The sequence below is a fragment of the Oncorhynchus mykiss genome, chromosome 15 (genome assembly GCF_013265735.2).
Source record: "Oncorhynchus mykiss isolate Arlee chromosome 15, USDA_OmykA_1.1, whole genome shotgun sequence".
Lineage (NCBI taxonomy): Eukaryota > Metazoa > Chordata > Actinopteri > Salmoniformes > Salmonidae > Oncorhynchus > Oncorhynchus mykiss.
The window spans coordinates 59,458,062-59,475,448 of NC_048579.1; the positions used below are offsets into that span (position 1 = coordinate 59,458,062).

Below are 17,387 nucleotides of genomic sequence, written 5' to 3' on the forward strand. Positions count from 1 at the left end.
TGGGAATTGAGCTTAAAAGTTGAAAGGTTTTGATAAGACTAGTCAACAAGAACGAATATACTTTATTATTATTATTAGTTATGAACATAATGTTTTTGGAACTTTGCAAGTCAGTTGAGGGCCAATATATGTTCCACTTAGGGGAGCCAACTTATTGGGGAGGGCCTAAAGATTACATTGACAGTTACCTTGCAGGTTGAGAATGTTACCGTTTCACTGTGAAATAGATATTGAAAACACCTGTCGTAAGTTTGAAGTGACGTTTTAACTTTCATTGAGAGGTGTTAACGCTTATTTATTTTCTACACAAACTCGCTTGGTAGTAAAAAACCCCATTGAGAAAAAAAGGTTGATGCACTGCGACAGCTAAGCGCTGGATAGAGTTTCAGTTTCTATATATAAGCCTGGTGACTTGTGTCACTGGGCTATTTAAATGCCATGCAGTGTCCCACTGTCAAAACATAGGCCGTGCGAGGGTACAACAGTATGGTGGAACTTTTTGAGACCAACACTTATTTCTTCAACGATCTGCGCTATCTCGAGGGAGATCATGGACCATTGCAGCACTTGGACATGGCGGGGGTGTCCCCTTTGTACCACGGGAATGACAGCCCGTTGTCACCTGGGGGGGATCCGTCCGAGACTGGATGTGACAGCAGCGGAGAGGAGCATGTCCTCGCACCCCCTGGTCTTCAGCCACACTGCGAGGGACAGTGCCTCATCTGGGCTTGTAAGGTTTGTAAAAGAAAGTCTGCACCAACCGACAGGCGCAAAGCGGCCACTCTCAGGGAAAGAAGGCGGCTCAAGAAGATCAATGAAGCATTTGATGCGTTGAAGAAAAAGACCGTGCCCAATCCGAACCAGCGGCTGCCCAAAGTGGAGATTTTACGCAGCGCCATAAACTACATCGAGCAATTGCAGGACCTGTTGCATACACTGGATGAGCAAGAAAAAACGCCTCAAAATGGCTCATATAACTATAACGTGAAAGAACACCATGTAAGCTTCATTTGAGTAGTATTTGCATCTGCATTTTTTATGTCACTTTATGCATACAATAATTTGCTTTACACTTAAAGGGAACATTTCCATAATGAGAAATATCTTACTGTGCATTATACTTGTAGGCCTACTACTTTGTATAATAACACGTGTGTTAGTAGACACTTAAGCTAATATATGTGTGTGTACATGAAGGCGTCCAATAAGGAGTACCATTGGAAGAAGACCTGTCAAAACTGGCAGACCTCAGCTGATCATTCCAATGCACCAATGACGAATCAGAGAGAAGGTTGGTGCCAATTATGAACAGTAAATTAAATCTAAATTGCTCTTTTACAACTCATCAACTGATTGTACATCTTATATATTTGATTTCTATATTTCAGGCTTCACGGAGTCTTCAGCGTCCACCAGCCTTCTTCGCCTGTCATCAATCGTTGACAGTATATCAAGTGAAGAGAAACCGACTTGCAACGAAGTCTCAGAAAAATAAATCATGATTTATTGGAATTTTGTAGCCTGTATAAGCGACGTCAGCATTTCATATTTCCATTGTCTATTTCGAAATTATTTTCATTTCTTTATTCATATGTTTTAGTTTCCATTTACTTATATTCATTTGTGCAAATTAACGGGCATTTTGTAGTCAATGTTTTCTTTTAAATTGTATGAATGGTCAATATTTTCTTTCTAAAGTATGACAACAATGGAACTATAATATTTTATTTCCAAATGGACATTTGATAATTGTAAATATTTTATAATATATTAACAACTTAATTTATTTTACATATAAAAGGCAGAAACACAACCTCAAGAGATTCATTGTTGTATTTGAGTATTTATATATGAACTGACCAACAAATAAATTGTAAGCATTGTATCTTACAAGGCATCTACACGTTTTGTTTTGTTCATCACTATCTATGCACTTCATTATTTATTTTAAATACTTGTCAGGTATTTTAAGGCAATTTTAGTTTTTACACATTTTGATATAAAAACAAATTACATTTTGTACACTATATCGCCTTGACACATGTAGTATAATATAGTATCACGAAAACCATGCATTTAAAACCTCAGGTATTCATTTTTGAATTATCCTATGTCGTACCAGTTGTTTTAATTAGACTTGACTCCAAATACTATAGATTAATGTATGCTGTATTGGTACTTAAGGTAGGTCATACTGTGTTCAACCTCTTTGCAGGTCATGTCATTCTTATTATGTGACAATCTTTCAGCCATACCTTTCTGGTCTCATAATGATATCCGAGAATATCCCTAATGTCCCCACTAACCCACTTGATCATGTGGAATTTGAATAGAGATATGACACTGTACATGCAAGCATCAGCCACAAGTATCCCCAGTATGCATGGGAATTAGAAGACCATAAAATCCAACGGGACCTGAAATAGCCTGGGCTCCTTTCTTTGTTCCAGCTGGCAGAGAGCTAGCCTAGTCCACTTCAGTAGCGTTACATTTACGTTTTAGTCATTTAGCAGACGCTCTTATGCAGAGCGAATTACAATTAGTGTGTCCATCTTAGGATAGCTAGGTGAGACAACCACATTTCACAGTCGTAGCAAGTATATTTTCCCTCATAAAGTAGTTAGCAAAGTCGGTGCTATTCGGAAAATAATGTATTATAAAAATATATATTATTAAATATTATTACTATTGTTATTTTACTATTATTATTATTTTGTCACCTCTAAACTCAGATATGCTTCGACATGGAAACTTGGCCAGGAGGCAAGGGTGCAAAGCCCTCAGTGATAATGCAGCCATCTTTTAGGTCCTAATTCATGATCGCTTGTTTGATCATGCACATTAGCACAACGTTTACACATAGTTTATACGGGACTCCCTGAATGTATGTTTGATATGATGATCTCTTTCTCCTACATGCTGACTTGGGGAGTGCTACTTGTTTATGATCCCACAGTGCATTGCTGTGCTGACCTAACCCTGCATCACAGTGAGCACTGCTCCTCTCCCTCTCAGGTCTCTGTGGCTGACACACTGACACTGCTGACCCCTGTGTGTCCAGCCTGGTGTCATAGACTAGTCATAACATAATATTAGCCACAACAAATTGGAATTTGTAACATATCAGAAGAATTGTAAATTCAAAACATAACTTGTCATCTGACATGTAATACGTAAAATATCATACGAATTGTAATTTGTAACATATAATAAGAAATGGATGATGAACATCCAGAAATTAACACGTCATACCAAACGTAAAATATCATCCTAATTTCAGCGTACCAGATTTTTTGTTTACTATGTTACGTCCACCCGAATCCAGGTTGTTTTGTCTGCCTTTCCCTCAGCCCTCACACAAATGTAAGCATACACACACACACACACCTCACACTGACTCATGACCCCAAGCACACACACAACTTATTAGTGACTCATCCAACAGTCATTTGAAAAAGAGGCCATAATAGAGATGCACTAGGGTCTCTGTGGGGTGTTGTTTTTGTATTGCCGCTGAGTACATTCAAATTGATTAACCTTACAGTCTTTGTATAAAGGCGTAAAAGGCTTTAGGGTAGGGTACGTTTTGGGTGATTTCTCAAAACAGCAGATTGCATATCCAATGTACCAACCTTTATCCAAATCGCAATGTCAAACCACCCACGCTCCTATTTCTAGTGGGATTAAACATAGATTTAATGAGCACTTCAGTGATGCCTGATACAGTAAGTACTATCAAAGGATATAGGGCCTGTACTTCAAAGTCCCTTCACATCTTTCCTTTTACTTCTGACTCTCTCACTGAACCAAACTGAAACTAGATAGCTCCAACAGTAATGTTGTTTTAATGGGATCGAAGCAGCTTTCTCACAGTGAGTTTGTGAGCCTGTTTCCCAGTGTCCATGAGAATTGTCCAGCGTCTTCCTTCCAAAATGAGTTCTAAGGCTCTCCTAGATCCCACCAAATGACCTTGTCAATCTACTGTTTGTTTTTGGATAATATCGTTGATATGTTTGACCAAAATCTACCACCTGCTCAACATTGAGACCTAAACCTTGGGAAAATAGCAATTACCACCTTTATGTTGAGAGGGACGTAATTTCTTTGGGACCTGTTATTTTAAGATTTAGATGCGAATTGATCAATCTGGGGTTTAATAGATGTGATTCCTATGCTAATGTCTATGATTACTGTCTTATTTATGTATAATACAGTCTTTATAAGTTAAGTGTTAGAGATTCAATTGTTTAATCCTCTCTCTGGGTGTTTTAAATGGAGGATAAGTGCAGTATGATGTATTATCACCATTTGACTTGTTAGTAGACAACATCGGCCTGCAATTTTACAGAGATTTCCTTGTCATTTATGATGCTATTGAAATGGATTTTGCTGTGAAGGATGTGTTTAAAAAGTCGAGGCCGATGAAAGGGGAGATTTTATAGGGGAGGATCAGCCTTTGGGAGAAATGCCTTGATTTATCTGTCTTTCCTAGAATATCCTGCTATGAAATGATTCCCTGCAACATTGTAGTTGGCAGCACACTGCAGCTCCCTGCCAGACAAGTGGTGTTGCCAATCAAAAACCCTTGTCATGTGATATGATCTAATGCACCCATTAAAGTAACTGTCCAGTGAAAGTCTCACTTTTAAAAGTTCATATTCTGTTAACTCATTCTGAAATAATCTTACTCATACCCAAATAACTCATACCCAAATAATTGTTGACTCATCCAATACTCGCATTTGTGGCCAAAGCCTAAATTGGACAAAAAAAATACTTCAACAACCCCACCTCAAAACTTCTATCTCAAACAGACCATGTAAAAAATGCTTGCTATTTCCTCATAGAGTATGATGTCATACTCCTGAGGAGGATGAGCTGGCCAATCAGTGGTCTAAAGGAGGATGCGCTGGCCAATCGGCGGTCTACTTGCATGAATATTTTTAATGCTCACATTAATATTTTTAATGACCGGTATATGCCCAGAACATTCTATTGCTGAGGTGCACCCACACCATTCCAACACAGTAAAGATGATTTTTAACATACATAATTACACTTTTTGGAAGGAAAACTATTTCACTCATATTGTAACCAAAAGTTGGTCATATTTCATAGAAATCTGAAAACACTAGACAGTTACTTTAAGAAATGGGCTTCCCACCATATATAAAAACAAACATTGGTTAACTGGACAAGTGAAATACTATACATGAAGGATTATATAAAGTGTGATTTAAATTATTGTATCAGTCTGAAACATGTCGTTCATCAGACAAAATTGAGATTATTTGTCACCATACTCTACATCTTTCAGAAATATAACAAAAATACGTTTCCATCTATGGCATATAGAATCTGTGGTAAATAAACCTTTATGGAACATTTTATATATGACCCCTATGGAGATAAGAGGGGCACAACATCACATGAAATCAAAGCTTAAGCAAGTTTAGAAGAAAGAAGGGTTTCACGTGAGGGGAAAGGGACATTAAATCCCAGCTAATGCCCTACACTTAACTCTGCCTCTGACCCCCGACAACAACTCTGGAATAGAGGCGATAAAAAACAAACCCCCTAGTTCCCAAGAGACACCACTTCAGATCACAGAGCCAGAGTGAGTGTGTACAACGACTGGAGCAGCGCATAGGCTTCTGCTAGATGTATCGCCACTAACACCATATGCTGGTGCAATCTTATCCTATAGGCTCAATTAACTGTCGGTTGTTACCAGGTTTTCTCGTTGTCCATATTGTTGGGGATTGTTCACAGTCAATATAGCCTTTGATCTCAACCGCAGCATCGAGGGCCAGGCTCATGCCAATGTCTTCTTCAGCTGTGCGCAATACAAACTTGGGCCGCAATTCAGTGGCAGGTACTAGAGTGTTTTCTTAGGTGTGCGCGGTTCCCAGAGATAGAGGAGGACAAACGTTTTGACACGTTGTGAGAAATATCCACATTGTATCCTTGTAGGGTGTCAACAAACACAACGCTCGAATAATTACTCCGACGACTGAAACAGGCAGCTCATCATGGCTATTCATCAGTGTTTGTTCTAGTTAGTTTCCCATGCGTTATTAGGCTATGCACATGTTGTTCGGGCGCAAGCCGCCTCTTTCGAGACGCAGCTTAAATAATGAATATAGCATGCTTATTAACATGTATTACAAGCCGAATGTTTTAAAAGTTAACACAATTGTAATGCCAGATTTCTAATTTTATTGAGTCAAATTTATCAAGGATACAATGCGATACAGGTCTTTTAAGAGGGGCGTCAAAACTATACATTATTAGACATTGAGACCTTTCCAGGTGCAACAAGTACAGTGCTGTGAAAAAGTATTTGCCCCCTTCCTGATTTCTTATTTTTTTGCACATTTGTCACACTTAAATGTTTCAGATCATCAAAGAATGTTTAATATTACACAAAGATTACCCAAGTAAACACAAAATGCAATTTGTAAGTGATCACTTTCTTTATTAAGGGAAAAACCTATCCGAAACCTTCATGGCCCTATATGACAAAGTCATTTCCCCCGCTTGTTAAATCATTAATTTACTGTGGTTAATCACATTTTTTGCAAAGCTGAGTTCAATTTCACTAGCCACAGCCAGGCCTGATTACTGATGAAAATGACAAAGGGAGCGCAGCGACGACTCATCAAAGAGGTCACAAAAGAACCCACAACAACATCTAAAGAACTGCAGGCCTCACTTGCCTCAGCTAAGGTCAGTTAATGGTTGGTTGGTTAATGGCTCAACCATAAGAAAGAGACTGGGCAAAAATGGCCTCCATGGCAGAGTTCCAAGGCGAAAACCACTGCTGACCAAAAATAACATAAAGGCTCGTCTCACTTTTGGCAAAAAAACATCTTGATGATCCGCAAGACTTTTGGGAAAATATTCTGTGGACTGACGAGACAAAAGTTGAACTTTTTGGAAGGTGTACATCTGGCGTAAAAGTAACACAGCATTTCAGAAAAAGAACATCACACCAACAGTCAAATATGGTGTTGGCAGTGTGATGGTCTGGGGCTGCTTTGCTGCTTCAGGACCTGGACGACTTGCTGTGATTGATGGAACCATTAATTCTGCTCTCTACCAAAAAATCCTGAAGGAGAATGTCCGGCCATCAGTTCGTGACCTCAAGCTGAAGCGCACCTGGGTTCTGCAGCAGGACAATGATCCAAACCACACCAGCAAGTCCACCTCTGAATGGCTTAAAAAAAACAAAATGAAGGTTTTGGAGTGGCCGAGTCAAAGTCTGCACTTGAATCCGATTGAGATGCTGTGGCATGACCTTAAAAAGGCGGTTCATGCTCAAAAACCCTCCAATGTGGCTGAATTAAAACAATTCTGCAAAGAAGAGTGGGCCAAAATTCCTCCACAGCGATGTGAAAGACTCATGGCCAGTTATCGCAAACGCTTGATTGCAGTTGTTGCTGCTGAGGGTGGCACAACCAGTTATTAGATTTTGGGGGCAATTACTTTTTCACATAGGACCATGAAGGTTCGGATTGCTTTTTCCCTTAAGTAAAATCATCACTTAAAACTGCGTTTTATGTTTACTTGGGTTATCTTTGTGTAATATTTACATTTGTTTGATCTGAAACATTTAAGTGTGACAAATGTGCAAAAAAAAAAAAAAGAAATCAGGAAGGGGGAAAATGCTTTTTCACAGCAATGTAATTGTACATGTTTAAATGTATAGGCCTATCTGTTTTGAATATCATTTGACATGGCTATAATTAGGTTTTAAATGGTTTATGTTTGGCTATGACAGAAAACTAGGTCTTGCAAATTATTCACGAATTGAAGCCCTCGTGTTAATTGCTCAATTACCTATTTTAATGAGCTTTAACAAACACGGACACCCCGTGTATGACACCTTTAATGATGAGTTAGGACCGGTTAGAGGAGTTACCGCAGCAATGTGAATGAGGCTCTGATGCAGCAATGTGAATGATCGGGATTTGAAATGTTACACCTCCCTTTGCAGCTGGGCTGCATCTGTAACGCTGCTATTTGTCTCAAGCATAAAATTGGCCTGCAAACTCTTGTACATGGTTCACCTCGTTGCTATTGGTCAGTTTTAGAAAACGAAACTAATCTCCATTATTATCACACATATGTGTAAGATTTTGAATGTTGGCTCATTGCAATATTAGTAGTGTATATATTTAAAAATGGGTATAGAAAACATACTATTTTGTCAGATCTGAGAGGTAAAGTTATTCTCCTCTTTACCTGTACAACTATTGGTATTCACCAACCATTACCTTTACTCAGAATAGGTCTGTTTCTTACAGAAAAGGGCCATGTAGTGGTGTAATGAGTGGGAAAACACTAGGGAGTGCAGATGTGGGGAACTCTGCAGGGTACTGGGGGTGAGGGAGCGGGTGGGGTGGAGAGCTGAGCTAACCCCAGCCTGCCTGGGCCAATGGGGCATGGTAATTAGATCTGGCCAATGTGGGCCTTGGGCTGTGGACTGGGGGCATATAAGGGGGGCCCCATGGCAGCAGCCCCCACATATCACTCAGAGGTCTCCTCTCTCACCCCACTGCTCTCCCAAAGCAGAGAGTTATTTCCTTCCTTTCTTCAACCACAACAACAGCCCAGCCATGGATGTCTTCTCCCCATCCCAGGTCTTCTATGACAGCGCCTGTGCCTCCTCGCCAGAGGACCTGGACTTCGGCCCCGGGGAACTGGACGGCTCAGAGGAGGACGAGCACGTCCGGGTCCCTGGGACACCTCACCAGGCGGGTCACTGCCTTCAGTGGGCCTGCAAGGCCTGCAAGCGTAAGTCCAGCACAGTGGACCGGCGGCGGGCTGCCACCATGAGGGAACGACGCCGGCTGAAAAAGGTGAACCACGGCTTCGAGGCTCTGAGGCGCTGCACCTCAGCCAACCCCAGCCAGAGGCTGCCTAAGGTGGAGATCCTGCGCAACGCCATCCAGTACATCGAGAGCCTCCAGGAGCTGCTCCATGAGCATGTGGAGAACTACTACGGCCTTCCAGGGGAGAGCAGCTCAGAGCCTGGGAGCCCCTCGTCCAGCTGCTCCGACAGCATGGTGAGACTGAGACCAGACACACACGGACTCATATACAGTTTCTCTCACTGTCTCCTCATCTCTGTGCAGCACACAGAGGTTTTATCAGGTCCTGCTAGCTTAGTGTCTGCTGAAACGTTTTCCCTCTTTTGACTAATTCAGAGTACTCTATTTGCATGGTGGATAACATTGTTGTTAGCCTCTGTCTTGTTGTATCTCCCAAGATCTTGAGTTAAAAAGCTTTTGTTTGGGACGCTACCTTAGTAGCTTAATTCCCGATGTCTCTGAGCATGCATATTATAATACTAATTTGCATTTAGAGTATCTCCCTGGATCTGAAGGGGAACAGGCTCACTTCAAATGTAGAATGTTTATTGAATAGACTTGCACTGATTGTGCTGTTGGGGGATCTCAATTACAACGTTCCCTTGTGCATTTCATCTTCTTTGGCTGCTTCATTAATGTAAACATCTCTTTTGCAGTGTTATATATGCATGATGCATTACGTTTCACATGCAAATGCTGTCCTTTTTTTATTGGTATGTTTGGTGCCTGTACATTACCCCAGTGCATGCATGATACTTTCTCAGTTGGCCATTCAAGATTAGAATCAGCTCTACAAAACAGTGGTTAAAAGTTGATGCAAGGCTAAATAATAGAATGGATCTTTATGATGGTGGATGGAGTAATGACTTTCCCACCATTGTACACATTATAGCCTAATAAACCCTGCTAAATCCACCTTACTGAAGTCTGGCAGGAAAGACTGTGCTTTTCTGCATTCCATCCTGACTGCATGTTCTCCTCCGCTGCCAGGATTTTCTGCAGATTTACTGGGAGAAAGTGTCATCTTGCACAAACTGGTGTTGCTTCCACTGATACAATCGATTCGCCACGGCTAGAGCCGGGCAGATCATGGGAGTAGCCTGCAACTTTGGCCCTGAGGTGGCTGTGAAATAAAGAACCCTAGCCAGACAGGCAGGAACACTGTGGATTTATCAGTCTGGCAAGATGACCAAGGATTACATTATTTACCTATATTTTTTTAGCTTTCTTTATTGTGCACCATTTACAAACCTCAGTTGAGGAAAATGCATTTCAGACACTTAGAAATGTCTGAAACGTAGAAAGGGGAATAATATCACGTGCTTTGTCATGACTGCTGTGCTAACGTTAGTTTGCTCTGTTTGTTTCCTTGTAGGTTGACTGTAACAGTCCTGTTGTGTGGCCTCAGATGAACACAAGCTTTGGCAACAACTACAGTTACATTAAGAATGGTAAGACACATTGATTAATATGTTTTGTTGTTATGTCATATAAAACTAGAGACATTGTCTAATGAATGCATGTAATGGGCTTATGTAAGGCTATGGTCTGGCTACCACCTGTGTATGTTGAGTATTGTAAAACTTGCCAGGTTTACATTCATTCATTTTGATTCAAACTATAAAGACACAAATTATGTTCCATGTTACGTGAATAATTCTGCCTTTCCATTTAAGTTCACCATACACACAAATTGACTCAATTGGACATGGTAGTTAACTGATCCCATCCATAAGATCGCTCCCTTCATTGTCTTGACTGACCTTGTCCTTCCCCTGTTTGTCCTGTCTAGTGAGCTCTGGAGAGAGAGGTGCTGGTGCCTCCAGCCTGGCCTGCCTGTCGAGCATAGTAGATCGCCTCTCCTCGGTGGATGCCAGTGCCCCAGCAGGGCTCAGAGATATGCTTACCTTCTCGCCCTCCAGCACCGACTCCCAGCCTTGCACTCCAGAAAGCCCCGGGACCAGACCTGTGTACCACGTGTTGTGAAGAAAACCTGCATTAGAATAAGAATAATCTGATGGCCCTGATCTTCAACCGCATACCGCTTTTGCTTCCTATTTCGGTGATGGCTAAGATCGATCAACACCTGCCAACTTTTGTATTGTAAATAAGATTGTAAATATGTACTGTAAATGTTCATTTATTTTAAACAATATTATACCAAATGTAACATATTTAATTGATCCTTTTCATGTGTCTGTCCTAATATAGACCTATGCATCATTGAAACAAGTTGTATTTAAGCTATTGCATTTGTTAGCTTCACGTTTCTCATGATCAATAAACGTTTCAACAATTCTATCTGTTGGTGTAAATGTTGTTTAATCCATCAAATACAGTGACTACAGAAGAGAGAGTAGCTTGCATTCCATTCCTGGTCAGAGTGTTGGTGTGGTGGGTGGAGATGGGAAGGGGAGGGGAGAGGGTTTGTGTACCTGTTTTTTCTTCAGTAACAAATGTTTCTCATTGTTAACACCCCTAACTACAACCTAAACACTATCGCTTTGAACAAATGGCCTGAACGTAACACTTGAAATTGTGTGTAAGCGAAGGGGAAGGGGTTACTAGTATCATATGTTGCATCTCATCAAAGCCTATAGCTCATAAAATCAAGCGTTACAGGTCTTTTTCCTGTTGTATTGTGACCCCATTAGGCTAAAAGGATTTCCCTCACATTTATAACACATTTATAATAGAAGAACACAGTGAAATCGAATGTGTCACTGCATTTTTTTTTTTACATTGGTTTGAGAGCAACCAACAGATTATGTAACTCCTATATCACTTGCCCTATGACAGCACAGCACACAGTCACGCCCATGTGAAAACATAGAAACCTGTCTCGTAGTGACACAACCTTCGAGAGATACGCAAATCTTCATGTTTATGACAAGCACCTTCCTATTGTGACACCAGAGGGAGAGACTCAGTGGCGAGTGGGCCATACTGGTAGTTAAACACTAGCTCTGCCTCTGGGGCATTATGCTAGATGGCTCTGTGGCATAGCAGGCATACCAGCGATGGCTTCTATTTCAGTAAGCCACACCGCTGGCTACGAAGCTCCCCACACATTGAAGTCATTTTCCATGGCTGAACCTTGGATATATTCATAAATCACTCATGCACCAGACATGTGACGTCATGAGATGACAAGAGATATAATCTGTGTTTCCACATCAACAGATAGTGTGACCCAAGGTTACAACAGGGGGGGATTTGCATCAAGTACTTTATTATTAGGATATCATTCATCTATTTCCTTTTGATTCCTCTTCCAACCTGGACAATGTAAGGACTAAACGTAGCCTGACACAAATCACTCTAATGTGAAGTACTCTGGCATTTCTCACAATAGCCAAAGCCATTGTTTGCAGTACTGAGTATACACTATCACCACAAGAGGGAGGTATTTCTAATACTTGACTATGAGATGTCACTTGTCATGCTCACATGACTCAAGAGCTTTTTAAATTGCTTATCTAATAAGAAGGCTGTGATATTGTTTGTGTCATACTCCAGTTAAACAATAACTACCTGACAAATAGATACAGATATAGGATCTTAATTTTACTCAGTTTATTACAGCAGGAAAATAATTCTGCAGCAACAGGAAATGTGAATTATTATGTGGATTATAATTAACAGACATTTTTGTAGGGGTTGATACATTTTTCATAAGGGAAAATCAAGTCTGAGATTTTATAGTGTAAATTACAAAGTCAGAAGTCTTATTAAACCTCATATATAGTACAAGTTTTACATTTCCAGAACTGCAGGAAAGTTCTCCTGGAACAGGGTGATCCAATTAAATTTGACAGACATTGTGCTCTTTTAATAGGACATGTTGGGATGAAAGGTGGACAGTTAACAATTCAATTTCTCTGTAGGCTCCTTCAAAACTCCAAAACCCACGTGCTCAAGTGAAGCCAATGTTGTCCTCATGCTCTCTGCAAATCCCTCCTTTAAATTATGAGAGGGCTATGAGGAGGTTAGCTAGCTGCCAGACTCTTACATTAAATATATTTAACAATATTAAGTGAATAATCACATCAATACAATATAATTAGCCTGCTGCCAGACTCTTACATTAAACATAATTTAACATTAAGTGATTCATAATCACATCAATATAATTCAAACGGTTTTGTCATTATGAAGGCTAACTATTGCCTTTGCCTTTATTTAACTAGGCAAGTGAGTTAAGAACAAATTCTTATTTTCAATGACGGTCTAGGAACAGTGGGTTAACTCCCTGTTCAGGGGCAGAATGACAGATTTGTACCTTGTCAGCTCAGGGATTTTGCAATCTTCCGGTTACTAGTCCAACGCTCTAACCGCTAGGCTACCCTGCCGCCCCACCTTTGAGTGAGTAATCTAGACATCATGTAGATTTATCCCACTGGGCTCAGATGTCCATTCAACGTCTATTCTACATTGTTTAACCAACGTTGATTCAACCAGTGTGTGCCCAGTGGGATTTTAGGCTATAGCTAGTTGTCTAGTTAATAATAGTATACACCCCTCAAATTCAAATCTGGACCTCAAACCATAAAAAAGTCCCCTCTAATCAGTGACTGATTTAAACTTGGGACACCAGGTTTAAAGGTTAAATAAATAAATACTACACAGCAGGATCAATCAATCAATCAAATGTATTTATAAAGCCCTTCTTACATCAGCTGATGTCACAAAGTGCTGTACAGAAACCCAGCCTAAAACACCAAAGAGCAAGCAATGCAGGTGTAGAAGCACGGTGGCTAGGAAAAACTCCCTAGAAAGGCCAGGACATAGGAAGAAACCTAGAGAGGAACCAGGCTATGAGGGGTGGCCAGTCCTCTTCTGGCTGTGCCGGATGGAGATTATAACAGAACATGGATGTTCAGATGTTCAAATGTTCATAGATGACCAGCAGGGTCAAATAATAATAATCACAGTGGTTGTAGAGGGTGCAACAGGTCAGCACCTTAGGAGTAAATGTCAGTTGGCTTTTCATAGCCGATCATTCAGAGTATCGAAACCACTCCTGCTGTCTCTAGGGAGTTGAAAACAGCAGGTCTGGGACAAGGTAGCACGTCCAGTCAACAGGTCAGGGTTCCATAGCCGCAGGCAGAGCGGTTGAAACTGGAGCAGCAGCACGACCAGGTGGACTGGGGACAGCAAGGAGTCATCAGGCCTGGTAGTCCTGAGGCATGGTCCTAGGGCTCAGGTCCTCCACGAGAAAGAGAAAGAGGGAGAGAGAGAGAAAAAGAGAGAGGGAATTAGAGAGAGCATACTTAAATTCACACAGGACACCGGATAAGACAGGAGAAATACTCCAGATGTAACAGACTGACCCTAGCCCCCGACACATAAACGATTGCAGCATAAATACTGGAGGCTGGGACAGGAGGAGTTGGGAGACACTGTGGCCCAGTCCGACGGTACCCCCGGACAGGGCCAAACAGGCAGGATATAACCCCACCCACTTTGCCAAAGCACAGCCCCCACACCACTAGAGGGATATCATCAACCACCAACTTACTATCCAGAGACAAGGCCAAGTATAGGCCACGAAGATCTCTCCCACGGCACGAACCCAAGGTGGGGTGCCAACCCGTACAGGAAGATCACGTCAGTGACTCGACCAACTCAAGTGATGCACCCCTCCTAGGGATGGCATGGAAGAGCACCAGTAAGCCAGTGACTCAGCCCCTGTAATATGGTTTGAGGCAGAGAATCCCAGTGGAGAAAGGGGAACCGGCCAGGCAGAGACAGCAAGGGTGGTTCGTTGCTCCAGTGCCTTTCCGTTCACCTTCACACTCCTGGGCCAGACTACACTCAATCATATGAAATCAGCCCTAGCCTTAACAGGAAGCCAGTGTAGAGAGGCTAGCACTGGAGTAATATGATCATATTTGTTGGTTCTAGTCAAGGTCTAGCAGCCGTGTTAAGCACTAACTGAAGTTTATTTAGTGCTTCATCCGGGTAGCTGGACTTTAGAGCGTTGCAGTAGTCTAACCTAGAAGTGACAAAAGCATGGATACAGTTTTCTGCATCATTTTTGGGCAGAAAGTTTCAGATTTTTGCAAAAAAAAACTGTCCTTGAAACAGTCTTGATGTGGTCGTCAAAAGAGAGATCAGGGTCCAGAGTAACGCTGAGGTCCTTCACAGTTTTATTTGAGACGACTGTACAACCATCAAGATTAATTGTCAGATTCAACAGAAGATCTCTTTGTTTCTTGGGACCTAGAACTATCTCTGTTTTGTCCGAGTTTAATAGTAGAACATTTGCCGCCATCCACTTCCTTATGTCTGAAATACAGGCTTCCAGGGAGGGCAATTTTGGGGCTTCACCATGTTTCATTGAAATGTACAGCTGTGTGTCATCCACATAGCAGTGAAAGTTAACATTATATTTCCAAATGACATCACCAAGAGCTAAACTATATAGTGAAAACAATAGTGGTCCTAAAACGGAGTCTTGAGGAACACCAAAATGTACAGTTGATTTGTCAGAGGACAAACCATCTACAGAGACAAACTGATATCTTTCTGACAGATAAGATCTAAACCAGGCCAGAACCTGTCCATGTAGACCAATTTGGGTTTCCAATCTCTCCAAAAGAATGTTGTGATAGATGGTATCAAAAGCAGCACTAAAGTCTAGAAGCACGAGGACATATACAGAGCCTCGGTCTGATGCCATTAAAATGTAATTTACCACCTTCACAAGTGCAGTCTGAGTGCTATGAGGGGGTTTAAAACCAGACTGATGCGTTTTGTATACATTGTTTGTCTTCAGGAACGCAGTGAGTTGCTGTGTAACAGCACATTTTTTGAGAGGAATGGGAGATTCAATATATGCCAATAGTTTTTTAAATATTTTCTGGGTCAAGGTTTGGCTTTTTCAAGAGAGGCTTTATTACTGCCACTTTTAGTGAGTTTGGTACACATCTGATGGATAGAAAGACATTTCTTATGTTCAACATAGGAGGGCCAAGCACAGGAAGCAGCTCTTTCACTAGTTTAGTTGGAATAGGGTCCAGTTGGCAACTTGAAGATTTAGAGGCCATGATTATTTTCATCAATGTGTCAAAAGATATAGTATTAAAAAACTTGAGTGTCTCCCTTGATCCTTGGTCCTGGCAGTGTTGTGCAGACTCAGGACAACTGAGCTTTGGAGGAACACGCAGATTTAAAGAGGAGTCCGTAATTTGCTTTCTAATCATCACGATCTTTTCCTCAAAGAAGTTCATGAACTTGTCACTACTGAAGTGAAAGCCATCCTCTTTTGGGGAATGCTGCTTTTAGTTAGCTTTACGCAAGGTTAAATTGAGTTCCTCAGTTAGGTAGTTAACTGACTTTTGTACTCTGACGTCCTTGGGTAGGTGGAGGGAGTTTGGATGGGCATCAAGGAATCTTTGGGTTGTCCGGGAATTTATAACACAGCTTTTGATGATCCTTGGTTGGGATCTGAGCAGATTATTTGTTGCGATTGCAAACGTAATAAAATGGTGGTCCGATAGTCCAGGATTATGAGGAAAAACATTAAGATCCACAATTATTCCATGGGACAAAACTGGGTCCAGAGTATGACTGTGGCAGTGAGTAGGTCCGGAGACATGTTGGACAAAACTCACTGAGTCGATGATGTCTCCGAAAGCCTTTTGGAGTGGGTCTGTGGACTTTTCCATGTGAATATTAAAGCCACCAAAACTCAGTGAGGAATGCTGTATATGGCCCAGGAGGCCTGTAAACAGTAGCTATAACACGTGATTGAGTAGGCTGCATAGATTTCATGACTAGAAGCTCAAAAGACGAAAGCGCAGTATTTTTTTTTTTGTAAATTTAAATTTGCTATCGTAAATGTCAGCAACACCTCCACCTTTGCGGGATGCGTGGAGGATATGGTCACTAGTGTAACCAGGAGGTGAGGCCGCATTTAGCACAGGTAATTCATCAGGCTTAAGCCATGTTTCAGTCAGGCCAATCACCTCAAGATTATGATCAGTGATTAGTTCATTGACTATAACTGCCTTGGAAGTGTGGGATCTAACATTAAGTAGCCCTATTTTGAGATGTGAGATATCACGATCTCTTTCAATAATGACAAGAATGGAGGAGGTCTTTATTCCAGTGAGATTGCTAAAGCGAACACCGCCATGTTTAGTTTTGCCCATCCTAGGTCGAGGCACAGACACGGTCTCAATGGGGATAGCTGAGCTGACTACACTGACTGTGCTAGTGGCAGACTCCACTAAGCTGGCAGGCTGGCTAACAGCCTGCTGCCTGGCCTGCACCCTATCTCATCTATCTCATCTCAATGAGTTAGCCAGCAATTTTGGGGGGGAAGGATAAGCTTGAAATGGGCCTGGTCTAATTGACTCCTCAACTAAAAACACATATCTAAGTTTAGCTTTCTTAATGAACCAGAAAATCAATAGTTATTTCTGATTGTTTATCAAAGTCAGATGACTAACTCACTGATCCTACTTTGTAGTGTACCACTTAGGGGGGTGCAATTAACTATGC

General features: G+C 41.3%; 2 protein-coding genes across 2 annotated transcripts; both read left to right on the plus strand.

Moving 5' to 3' along the window:
- Positions 1–426: 426 nt before the first annotated feature.
- myf6 (myogenic factor 6) lies at positions 427–1,901 on the plus strand. The gene is made up of 3 exons (XM_021563867.2): positions 427–999; positions 1,198–1,291; positions 1,389–1,901. Exons 1-3 carry the CDS (start codon positions 487–489, stop codon positions 1,493–1,495), a joined length of 714 nt encoding a protein of 237 aa, XP_021419542.2. The 5' UTR covers positions 427–486; the 3' UTR covers positions 1,496–1,901.
- Positions 1,902–8,535: 6,634 nt separating this feature from the next.
- Positions 8,536–11,177, plus strand: LOC110490466 (myogenic factor 5-like). Its single transcript, XM_021563868.2, has 3 exons — positions 8,536–9,071; positions 10,252–10,327; positions 10,669–11,177. The coding sequence occupies exons 1-3, from the start codon at positions 8,622–8,624 to the stop codon at positions 10,860–10,862; spliced, it is 720 nt and encodes a 239-aa protein (XP_021419543.1). The 5' UTR covers positions 8,536–8,621; the 3' UTR covers positions 10,863–11,177.
- The last annotated feature ends 6,210 nt before the right edge of the window (positions 11,178–17,387 follow it).

What these genes read in the sequence shown, in the direction of transcription:
- LOC110490466 (XM_021563868.2), top strand. Translation starts at nt 8,622, where the DNA reads ATGGATGTCTTCTCCCCATCCCAGGTCTTCTATGACAGCGCCTGTGCC. An exon ending in CCAGCTGCTCCGACAGCATG is followed by an intron (nt 9,072 to 10,251) that starts GTGAGACTGAGA and finishes GTTTCCTTGTAG; the next exon opens with GTTGACTGTAACAGTCCTGT. An exon ending in CTACAGTTACATTAAGAATG is followed by an intron (nt 10,328 to 10,668) that starts GTAAGACACATT and finishes TGTCCTGTCTAG; the next exon opens with TGAGCTCTGGAGAGAGAGGT.
- myf6 (XM_021563867.2), top strand. Translation starts at nt 487, where the DNA reads ATGGTGGAACTTTTTGAGACCAACACTTATTTCTTCAACGATCTGCGC. An exon ending in ATAACGTGAAAGAACACCAT is followed by an intron (nt 1,000 to 1,197) that starts GTAAGCTTCATT and finishes GTGTACATGAAG; the next exon opens with GCGTCCAATAAGGAGTACCA. An exon ending in AATGACGAATCAGAGAGAAG is followed by an intron (nt 1,292 to 1,388) that starts GTTGGTGCCAAT and finishes TCTATATTTCAG; the next exon opens with GCTTCACGGAGTCTTCAGCG.